The following is a 12,314-nucleotide window of genomic DNA, read 5'->3' as shown; positions in this document are numbered from 1 at the left end:
GATCACTGTTTCTGGCAGATAAGAATTGGGTTGGATATTGAAACTATACCTAAGATGATATGGCTTGAAAAAGTGTTCATTAAAAGCTTTTTTTAACTTTTCATTTTATGTCAAAGTTTTCGAGGAGTTATATGAGCATAACAAAAACTGAGATTGTTGAAAAGGTTGTAACTTTAACTTAAACTGGTATCCAAAGGCAGTGTGTGTCACTGTGTGAGAAATATGTTCCAGCTGAAACAAACGTGCACATCTTAAAATTCTGCAGGTACTAAAACAGTGTAATGATCAATGATGATACTTACTTATGATCCATCGCTCCATCACCTCCATAGACAAGTATTCACATGCCATCTGTAGAGGACGGCAAGCTTATTAACTGCCAACGCACACACATTTACATGTACTAACCTTATGATGAAGTAAAATCCTGTCAGTTAAATACGTGTATATGGTAGCCCTCAAGTCTTTCTGCGTGGCTACTCTATTCTTGTTTCACATTCAAAGGGAAATCAATAGTTTTGGAGATTCTACACTAACATGTGATGCACTTTGTATTTTTACCACCTATAAAATGGGGACTATCCTCCCAAAATGTATTAAAATTAGTGTGTTTCTTTTGCTTTCAGATATATTGTATCTTTCCATAAGAAACATGGCTGCCTGGAGGTCAGTTTCTTGGCCAGTGGTTCTAAAATGAGGAAGACACAGGGCACAAAGATCCTAACATTACATCATAGCGACCGTAATGGTCGTGTGTAAGTAAAGCAGAGAGGATGACAGAGAACTGGAAGGTGCAGAAAAGGGGGGTGGGTAGGAATATAAGTTCAGGCAGGAGAAAGAGAAAGAGAGGTTAAGAGACAATAAAACAAATCATTTCGTAAATGATACCCTGTAACAGGACAAGAGGGAAAATGGGGCACACAGCTAATGTCAAGTGGACTGCACCTGACCTTAAAGACAATACATGTACTTTTATTGCATCTTTTGGCTGTGAGACCTTCTCTCATTTCTGGATCTGACATCACTGGAAAAACTATATTTGAGACACTACCACTCCCTTCCTCTTTCTTTTTCCCTCTGTCAGAGATAAATACAGGAGAAGAGGTGACAGGATGGAGGACTCACAGTGTCGCAGCAGGCCGGGTCCAGCATGGCAGCTGGAGCACTGAGCAGGCTGAGGAGCTGGGCACAGCGCCACTGCTCAGCTGGCAGGTTCCTGCGAGGGTAGACCATCTTCAGAGACAGCAACGCCGCCGTCACAGACTAGGGTAAGGAAAGGAAAACAGTGAGTGAGGAAGCTGGAAACAGGGAGAGATGGAGGAAGGGGCAAAATGGCAGAGATATAGAGAGATGGCAGCCTTCAAACCTGGAATCCAGCAAAAATGGGAAAGTTATAGCAAAACAAGCTGGAGACTCAAAACCTGTGGTTTGATTGTTTGTACATAGGTATATATTATGATACACCACAAAGATCGATGTAATTCCTAGTGTTAAAGAAGTAAATAGAATGATAAATCATTTGAATTAACAATGTGTTAGTCGTGTGTAAGATACAGCTGCAGTCTATGGCAGTTGTATGTCCATATACATTACTTTTGGTCTGGGGCTGTTTTTAATGGTAGGCTACTTTGTTCCAGTTCAGGGAAGTCTTAATTCGAAAGTACATAATAATATTTTTGAAAATAATCTGCTTCTAACTTGGTGGCAACAGTTTAAAGAAGACCCTGTTACAACATGATAAACACCACACGCAAAGACACATCCATAAATAAATGTTTGAGACATCTACACATAGCTCTGACCTCAACCCAATCCAACACCTTTGGGGTCAGTTGGAATGTCGACTGCAAGCCAGGCCTTATCACCCAACACCAGGGCCCAACTTCACTGGTACTATTGCTGCTGAATGGGAGCCTTCCCAGAAGTAGCAGAATAATCCCCATGGTTTTTAAATGAGATGTTCAGCAAACAAGATACGGGTAAGTGTCCACATAATTTTGGTATTTAGTACTTACACCCTTAGGTGTAGTCGTGTAATTAGACAAAACAGAAGTGTGTATCGTTTAGTATTTATGCTCTGAGTTTAAATACAGTATGTGAACATAAACACAAATATCAAAATTTGTGGTGGAGCTGCATTCATATTGGGACAAAGTTGAATTAAACATAACTTTAAATTTATTTTACTGTGCAACCATTGCCTTTCTGTTAAAGCCAACTATTAACTGTTTATGTACCTTTGCACTCTATACACACAGTGAAACACTGAGCTTACCCTTGTGTGAGGCCCAAACTCCTCAGCAAGCTTCTTCCACGGATGCTCATACTCCACAAACATCTGGCTGAGCCGCGGGTAGGCGGGGTCGCTGCAGGAGTCATTACAGCATGTAATTAATCAATGCATAACAAAGAGGAATGAAAAGAAATTGGACATTATAATAACACAGCATTGCCAAAACTACATGGATTTACTGATGTTGAAAGCTTTGGATTTCAGAAATTAGCTGAAGCGCTAACACTGCTCCCTTAAAAGGGGCTAACTGTGTGGGATGCGCAAGTCCAATGTCATATTAAAATATATTTGTTTGTGTTTCCTGCTCGTGTCTCAAACTAAGATAAGTATCTTGCAGTTTTTGGGGTGTATAAATAAATATCATGCAGACTCAAAATGTCAGAATACAACTTGGCATTCAGAAAAGGTTAGTGGTGAGCTGTTGATGTCTGTTAATTGATCAATTAATTGATTATGTGGATCATAAGAATAATCTTACTGATGGATGTGGAAACTTGTAATGGCCTTAATTAAAGCACTCGAATGGAGTGTTTTTCATAGCTAGGAAGCAGCAAAGTCAGGTCCTTTGTTGACTGAATGCTATCTTGAGCAAAAAAGGTGAGTAAATGGAAATGGAAAACACATCCATCCCTAAAAATACTTTTTTTTCCATTCCTATGTGACGTCTCTTCTTTATTCATTGAGCAGTTTCATGCTTTCTCACCTACACCCATTGGTCATCTCATGGGCACAGTTGAACATGCCCACCAGAGCCTTCTTGTCATCGATGCGAGAGAGCGTTATGATAACAGAGGTGTAGGTGATGATCAGATCCAAGTAGTTCTTGGTGAAGTCAAAGTTGTATGCCTGATAACAAAATTTTGGCATAGTCAGTGAAAGAAAGACATTTTTATTGAACAGCAGAAATGGAGCCAATTGTTCAGTGGTTCTGTCAGTTTGAAGACAACAGGAGCTGAACACGGAAGCATGATATTTAGCCACATTTTGGTGAAAATATGAGTATTTGGAACATACCAACCATACAGATACTGTCTACACTACAAAAGCATTTATCTGATAAAAACCTGAAAACTCCATTGGAATCCTTTGTAACTGAGTGTATTTGTACTAACCACAGCTCTATTCTCCCTAAATGAGGAAAATATATGCTTTATATTGTCACTTTTTCGGGCCCAAAAGGATAGATAGATTTTCATAGATTTTGAGGAAAATATCGCTTTAATATTTGTCAGCTTGAAGTGGAGTTTCATCAGGGATGTTTTTCATTATGAATGTGAAAGGTGAATGGCAAATGTCTTACAACTGAAATAATAAGAATCCTGTACAGTGATAAATGTGCTGGATCAAATGGATCTGTAGTTATATTTGGCATAAAAGGTCTTGCTCTAGAGAGATGCTCCCAAAATAAATCCAAAGACACGAGGTGTTTAAAATGCCCCCATTAACCATGCACATCAGATCACAGGAGACAGAGATCACTGATATAACAGTAGGAAATACATAATGCACAAGGCAAGAGGTGCCACTTTAATTATAATAAATAAAAAAAAAGGACAAACTGAACATGAAGAGGCTGGGGCGGTGTGGAGAGATAAAAACAACCTGGACTACGGAGCTTGTACTGTAGGAGTAAACACCATAGTAGCAGCAGCAGATTGAATGAAAAAGAGGAGAGAACAGTGAGAGATGGTTGAATTACCAGCAGCTGTTGTGTACGACTTCAGTGCTTTCAATTACAAGCCAGGCAATAAATACTTACAATATCAAAGAAGCACTGACAGGCATCTATGGTGTTCAGCAACTCATAAACATGGTCCTGAATGAAGAACAGAGAAGGATTAGAGTAGGAAACAGACAACACACGCAGAACAACAAAGCAGCATTTCAATCATGTTAAGCCTCTAATACGATTTCCTAAACACATTATCATTTTCATAGATTCCTCTAGCCTAATACTCACTTTACATTTGCATATTCCTATAACATCATGATTAAGTTATTCTTAGTCCTACGAATACCAATGATGCCTTGTCCTGGTTGCGACCTCCATCACAGTAATATGCAAATGTGCAGGGAGGTGCAACTAACTGATATTAGGATAAAATCAGTTATTTTCCTATATCAGAATATACCACTCTATATGTAAATGTTTTCTGGAAACCCAAATTCTTAAAATAATGGATGTGCAGAAGGAAACAGAGCAAGAAAGAAAGCACTCTCTGTTAACCAAAATCACCACCATTGTCCTCTATTTTCAGATTTATGTTTCCATGCTCAAAGAATGATATATTGCTCTTTTCATTGTTTTATTTTGATGTTTCTTCACTGTCACACTGAACAGCGTACTGCAGGAAGCCATTGGGACATGTCAAAAAACAAAATCTGAAATGTAAAACCTGAGAAGGAGAAAGAAAGAAAGAAAGAAAAAAGAAAGAACGATAGAGGGAGAAAATCACCCTGAACTCTATGACATCCAAGAAAGAGTCATAGTAGCTTGATGTGGCCGACAACACTTCAGATTTCTGTCGCTGGATGCTGGTCAGATTTTGCTGTAATGAAAAATAATGAAAACAGTTTATTACTGGTCAGGTAGAAGGTGAGACATTTTTTGAAAAGTGAACGATTAGTTGAAATCCTTAGTCCTGTTGGTGAGTTAATAGGCTCCAGTTAATACTTGATTAAACCAATCAGGCCCATGCAAATTAATTAAATGAAATAAAAAATATATATATAAATACAACATGAACAGAATAACAGACCCTTTTATATTTTCTAACATGACTATTTCTATTGTGTCAGAGTAGATGTGCCTGGGTAACACTGAAATTTCTTTGATTTTTCATGATCTCAAGATAACAAACATATTTTTTCTTGAGATATGCAAGATAATCATTTTGATGGAACAGAACAGAACAGTTTATCCGTTTTTCCCCATAACTGTCAAGGCATGTTTCTTGTGAACACTGAATAACGTGACAATCGTAATGTGTTCAGTGGCTCACATATGTAATATGACCTATTGTCTGAGAAGAAGCAAGATGCCAAAATGATACTTTCATCATCAAAAGAAAACAGAACATGAAAACTATGCATACATGCATGGTGAGAAAACTAGCCTCCACAAAGGCTGCTTCACACTTACAATGTTTCCTCTGAAGTCGATGTTGGGGAACTTCTTGTTGATGTATTTGATGGCACTCTCCATGGCTTTATCTGTCAGGATGGACAGCCGCTGCTTAGGGTCTGCACAGGTCTGTAACAGAGGTTAGGAAATGATAAAGATGTGAGGATGTAATGTGATGAGTTTGCACGTCGTACTGTGACACTTTCAACATTTCTGACACATTTTCAGGCTCTGCAGTGTATGTGGGGGTCTCCTTGGCAGGATTTGATTAGTAACTTTTTAATTTTTGAATGGCATCCAACCAATGATTATCAAAGCAAGCTTGTCTACAGAAAGTCACTGAGTCCTCAGACTAGCTGGTAACATTACAGGCAGAGTGAGTAATAATCTTCTCCCCACTCCCCTAAAAAAAAATCAGCCTCAAGGTGACCTTGAGCAGGACAGTTAACGCCAAAATGCTCCAGGTGGGCTTTTTAGAGGTTGACAGTAGAAGACTGTTTAGCAAAACTCAAGTGTGAACTGTAAAAAAAAAAATTAAAAAAAAAATGCATGCGTGCGCTGGGCAAGGTTTTAAAAAATTAAACTGTTTTTCTATTTTTCTCCCAGATAGATGCAAAAATACAGTGCATTCACACACATGCTCATATGGGGTTACAGAAAAGAGGATGTTTGCGGCTGCTTATGCACATTAGATACAGCAAATTCCATTTTCCGATGAAGAGAGTGTCACTTCCTGCTTTATCACATCCAGAGATGTCCCTGCACTATGGAGCTGTTAACAGATATGAATGTTAAATTATCAGACTGTCTGATTCCTCCATAATATTTTTCTGATGTGTTTTTCACACCATTCAGTTCAGATTAACTGAAATTTGAGGTAACTGACAGTTCAGACTGGCTTCCTGTTTGCACTTCCTCTTTGGAGAAAAAAAGCTCAGTTGCAGTCGCAAAACACTGCTGCCTGTACTGCTAAGCCAGTGTACACACAAAGCACTATTATAAACAGTACAAAGCTGTGACAATGATCTCACATCATCCCATTACTAGAGTTCTGCATACAGTTATTACATAATACATAGAGTAATCTAAGAATATGCTCCTGGAGAGTTTCTTGCCTTCAAGAAACAGTTACAACAGTACTAGGTTTTTATTTGTTGTTTGCATCCTTATAGGACTCTGTAGTACTTTCTTGCAGTATAGATGAAGTAGTTTAACTTGTGTTTGGTTTTATACAATCATTATTCTTTGTACTGTAGATACAAAGGTCGATTGTCTGTACAATCCAGCTCTGATTATCAGGTCTTTGGAAACTGAAAATAGATATTACAGTACTTACTTAATTACATTTTATTTTTTTTCCTAAGCTGTCTGTAATAATCTACTGAAATGTATATTCTTAGACGAATCTTTGTATTGTGTTGTAACTGTATGCAGAAACAAATTTAGAGAAATTTAACAAGGCAAAGTGTCTGAGACGAAAGTCAAGTTCCTTATTTCTCTTCGGTTACACGCACCACTCGCCTCTACGAAACTTCCTATCTCCCTCACCTTCTTAATGTAGTTCATACGTATCAGCACTCCATTCCCTCTCTCATTAAGGATGGTAAATTTTTCAGCCAGTTTCTGTTGGTAGTCCATGGCTCCGGGCACACTGCACCTCTCCCTCCGTTCAAGCCTTGGCCTCCTGGTCCTGTGTAGCGATTGAACCCCTGGGAACAAGCGCACCCAGAGCCCCACCCTGCCATTAGGTCACATGGGGCTCATGGGTGGAGCTGGAGGCATGAGTTGAGTTGAGCTGATTGTTAAAATTATCCACAGACAGTGACTGTATGGGAAAAGGTGGGTATAAATTATTACTAATAAAGAAAAAGAAGAAGAAGAAAAAATCCAAATCAAAAAACAAAAAATTGGCAGAAGAAGTGTTAGAAGTGTCAACATTTTTTGGTACATTTGGATTTTCAGTCACATTTCCAGAAATAACAATCTCTGCATTATAAAATGTTATGTAAATAACTGGCAAAGTCATGTTTCCTCTTTGTTATAGCACCTCCTTTGTTGTCTGTAATTTGAGCCAGTTCCTCTTGTTCTGTAAAAAGATTCCTGTCAACAAGGATGGCAGCAAGGTATAAATTATATTCATGATATTTAAAATGAGTGCTTTGGATATAAATACTGAAAATAACAATAATAATTTTCAGACCGGAGAAGAAAAAGAAAGTTGTTTACTCTTTTACCACAAGATGGCATCATTTACCCACTGAAGCTCTCTGGCCTCGTGAATGAATGGGGGATCAATTATACAACAGACTATGTGACCCATTTAAACAGGCATAATCCTCACGAGTTACCTATGTCACAAAAATGCCTCAACACAGACTGGTAGCAAACATAGCAAACCTGAATAGCATAACACAATACAACATGTAACAAGACATTTATGTAATATAATCCTTTTGCAGCTTTTTGTGGAGCTCACTGCGTATTGTTCTAGGACAATTTTTGGTTTACTTGGCTTCGTCTCCTTCCAGTTTCTGCAATCACATGACTAGAAAAATATCGAGAAGCAATGCCGGCCACTAGTGTAAAAGTAGCACCCAAACCGTAATATGCAGCAAATTACCATCAAGAGCCACTGGTCATACCAGACCAAGTAAGGGTTTAGCAAAATCTCTGAATGTGTTGAATTTGGCAAGGTTTAGCTTTATTGCTTATGAATTCAACTTTCCATCTGTAAAAGAAGGATTGTGATATTTCTTCTGTCAAAAGCAAAATAGTGTTGCTTTAAAGTAAACACTATAACTGAATTCTTGAGACAATGTCCACACTCTCAAAAGATCGAGAGTCCTTTGTTATTAGCCCAGGGGAGCATATGACCAAATAATGATTTGATTTTCAATATACAGTCTTTGGTTTTGTCTTGTTTGCTTCCTGTGCAAATACTGTATCCGTATTTAAAGGACTGCAAATCTTTTGAGAGGGCCAACTTTGTCTCTGCCAATTTGTCTCAAAAGAAATAACATGATTGAGAACAGTCTTTACATTATTGTGTATTAATGGTTATTAAAGCTGGAAACCAGCAATGGATAGTCACATCAAACTATTCTCAGGTTCAGCGTGATTACCAAGACTAAAGATTTTGTCACGTAAACTAGACAGGTCCTCAGTTATCCAGCAGCCAAGTGTCGTTTTCTGTTTTTCTCGCAAGACCCCCCAATAAATTCTCTTGGAATTTTGTAACAGGTTCAGGAAGGTGTAAATTGAATAGTGCAGAGTGGAGTACTGTAGAGCTTAGAGAGAGTAATTTTCTTAATGAGTGTCACTAAAGTCTACCACAGCAAGTGCAGCGCTAAGCAAAGCGATGATTGATCTTAAGTGGACTTGAAGAAATAATCTGTTTATTATTTCCCTACTGGCAGAAGCTCAGAGAGCGGCAGACATGTTAACAAGGCTGTCTGGGAAAGCAGACAGGAGGATGTGGATGTCGGAGGAGGAGGGGGAGGAGAAGGAGGAGGGGATGGGGTGGTGGTGATTGGGGGGGGTACAAAGTTAGCAAACCTCTTTGGATTCTTCCCTGGGTCATTATGAAAGAGAGAGATGCATGAAGCAATTTTGCCTCCCAACTCATAATTCGAGAAACCAGGTACTTGTTCTGGATGCGTAAGCTTTAGCTGGGGCTGAGGCAGCAGCTGAAACAAGGTTATGGACACAAATACAGATATGAGAGTAAAAATTAAGCTGTAGAATGTTGAGTGGATGAAAACTGGAACTTGAGCTGCTGTAAAACTATGTACATTGTATGATTGTTAGGCCACTGCTTGATAAAGTTTGGTTATACTGTATCTGAGATAGCAATCGATCATCTCTGAGCACTAAAGGACTACAAAACAAAATATTTTCGAATAGAGCAAAATTAAAACAGCAGTGCGGGAAGCATGTTGAAATTTTATTCTTTCTGCTGTTGTTAAATCTGTCGGTCTGGCTCCAAAGTACAGTATGGCATATGTACGTCAACAGTAATCATGTCTAGTTAAAGGAAAACAGCAAAGCTCTAAAGAAAAGTTATGCACATCACCAAGAGAAAGACATATTGGATGACTAATTGAGTATTCTTCCACCGTATGACTGACCAAGACAGTATCAGCAGTCAGGGGAGAACTTTGCATTGTGGGTGAGCTTTCAGTATTTTTTCTCAAGTTTATATTTGTGCCAAATTTTTCGGGATAAATGAATAAGAAAAAGGCTAGCGAGGCTGATAGTAACAAAATAAATTTGTGTTTATGTCCAGTTGTTCAGATTTTGTATGTGTCCAGTTAAAAGAAGTGAAACTAGAGAAATAAAACAACTATATTGGCACACTTAAGACTTCCTTGCGGTCTGTGAGCAGGGCTGCAGGAGGAGGTGATGGTAAAGATAGTGGAAGGGTTTGAGGAAGTGTTCCCAGCTCCGGCTGCAGCCCAGATGTCAGCAGAGAGAAGGCAAAACACATGGGCCTGTCTAATAAATACAATATAGGCAAGTATGATAGAGGCAGCTGTGGTATGAATGTTACCCGTCTATATCTTAAATCTGCAGTCTCCTTGAACATATTTTCAAATATACAGCGATAATCAATACTATAATATTTTTACTCCGTTGTTTCCCCTATCTCTACAGAGTGTTTTAGCACCTTTCAGCTGATTGTTATGGTTTACTTTGCTCTCACCACTTTCATAGCGATATTTTTGGACAACTTTTTGTTCAAAAAAAGTTCTAAAATCAAATGTACACTACCTGCCAAGTATCAAACAGCGGACAGACATATTAATCAACTAAAACACAGATAGAAGGAAAGTAACTATTGGACTTAAAAAGGTTCCTTCAGGTGGCCATAGACACGAGTCCAAATGAATGCTGAAGTTGCTCCATATCTGCTGAAAGTGTAAATAAGCATATTTTTCATTAACAAGTTAACTACATCAACTTAACAGGTGATAATATGTCAATATTATAATATGTCAAACCCAACCATGGGTTATAGTTAGGCATAGCAGAGATAACTGATTGGGGGTCAGGTTAGGCATCTCAAACACTACTGGTTGGAGTTAGGGATAAGGTTTGGTCCGGCTTACGTAACAGGGGAACAGTATTCGACACTAGACATAACCATAAAAGAAGACATGTTATTTGCAAGATAATCAAGTGCTTCTTCATGTTTTTCGAGAGTTTACAACAAGTATTCAACTGACAGTGTCCCACTGTTTAACCCTTACAGAGTGCAATAGGCCATCTGAGGATCACAATCATACCTCAGAATTTAGCTAACAGTTAGCTAGCTACTTAGAAAGTTGTAACCACAGATCCACAGTTGTAACCTATTAGTTAGCAAAACATTATGCCGCATTCATGCCATGTTGGAAGAATGGGAAGAACAGGAAAAACTTGTTTTTGATCATTATTCCGAGGTGGTTAGCCTTAGTGCTAACCTTGTATTGACACCAGATAAATAGAGTAAATTAGCTACCTTTGTTGTGTTACATTGTAGCAGTTCATTACCAAGTGTAACCAGATAAAATTAAGTAGTGTATAGCTCCTGTAAAATTAGCTGTATGTTTCAGTGCTAATAGTGGATCTAATTTTGCATTTGCAGTCATTCTATTAATCGTTTGCTGTCTGTAGTTCTTTACACCGAGTGGTAGATATTGTCGCCTTCAGAGATTCCCACTGACTTGGACTCAGAATTACAAGTCAGAGACTAAAGTAAATGCTTTTCCCCACTCGGCTGCCTGTAATTACAGTTTAGAACGGTATGATGTGAACGTGGTATTAGCGTCAGACAGCCTAGCTAGTACAGTGTGTAACTAACGGTTAGCTTGGGTAGCACTAAGTTGATCACAGAAAAACTTAATTCTACTAAATTTATAAATTAAGAATCATAACAAAGCTATAACCAAAAGAATACCTACAGATGATGTTCCAACAAGGCCACTAAATAAAAATGACAAAATGGTGGATGTAACAATATCAGTTAAACTTTAACTGCCATGGAACTGTGCCAGTAGGGGTTTCATATAGTAACAGAATGTTCAACTTAAACCAGCTGATGGTGGTGGAGCACAAGCTGTTATCACGACTGTTACTATTTCAAATATACAGTATGTATGAAAAAAGTAGCATACAGTGTATGACTGTTTATGTGGCCATTGTTTCATACACAAACAGATGTTGTGCTAGGACTTTCTCTGCCTTGGGATTTTTAACATATCAAAGGATGTGGCATTTCTTTTTCGAGAAAATTGGAGTAAATTTGGCCCCTGGCTATGGCATCCTGCACAGTGTGTAATTACACATCTAAATGGTTAAGAATACTGAGGAGTTAAAAGAGACAGCATTCTTCCTTGGCACGTTGGGACATGGTATAGAGACAGAAAGGAAAGCAACACACTGAGAATAATATACGGCTCTGATGAAAAGAGTATAATTGACGGGCAGCAACAACATAGATGTCAAATCTTAACACTTTTAGTGCTCAAAGGTGGTGTGGAATTTATGTGATGAGTGAGGATACATGCATACAAGTTCGAATAAATATGACTGATTATTATCTCTTCAAAATCAAATCCACTTATAGATTACAAGGAAACAGACTTTCCTGCATGCTTGCTAGATTTTTACCGCACTTATGCTCCCTCCCCAAGAGGACTGAAGTCTTTCCTTTTTTTCAGCAGGTAAAAGTTAAATGATTTAATCTAGTACCTACTAGTTTGATTCTACTTCGTAATACTGAAGAAATCATTGCCTGCAATACTAATAAAGGACAAAAATAGACTTCTACAGTAGCTAATATAGCACCAGTATATCCATCATACACCGAAACAGCAAGTGACCGGCCCTTTTTCACTCATTTTAGCATCTGCCATT

At 38.3% G+C, this 12,314-nt stretch overlaps 1 protein-coding gene across 1 annotated transcript in view; it reads right to left on the bottom strand.

The window, feature by feature from the left end:
* nckap1l (NCK associated protein 1 like) overlaps window positions 1–12,314 on the bottom strand; it is a 98,198-nt gene that overhangs the window by 16,204 nt on the left and 69,680 nt on the right. Inside the window, exons 2-9 of the mRNA XM_040159059.1 lie at window positions 6,966–7,189; window positions 5,436–5,546; window positions 4,750–4,842; window positions 4,053–4,109; window positions 2,997–3,139; window positions 2,276–2,366; window positions 1,126–1,263; window positions 303–351 (exon numbers count right to left, since the gene is read on the bottom strand). Of these exons, the coding sequence (XP_040014993.1) occupies window positions 303–351; window positions 1,126–1,263; window positions 2,276–2,366; window positions 2,997–3,139; window positions 4,053–4,109; window positions 4,750–4,842; window positions 5,436–5,546; window positions 6,966–7,055 (772 nt within the window). The 5' untranslated portion in view covers window positions 7,056–7,189. The remainder of the gene's footprint in view (window positions 1–302; window positions 352–1,125; window positions 1,264–2,275; window positions 2,367–2,996; window positions 3,140–4,052; window positions 4,110–4,749; window positions 4,843–5,435; window positions 5,547–6,965; window positions 7,190–12,314) is intronic.

The sequence above is a fragment of the Xiphias gladius genome, chromosome 21, assembly GCF_016859285.1.
Source record: "Xiphias gladius isolate SHS-SW01 ecotype Sanya breed wild chromosome 21, ASM1685928v1, whole genome shotgun sequence".
NCBI lineage: Eukaryota > Metazoa > Chordata > Actinopteri > Istiophoriformes > Xiphiidae > Xiphias > Xiphias gladius.
This window is presented reverse-complemented; position numbering and strand designations above follow the sequence as displayed.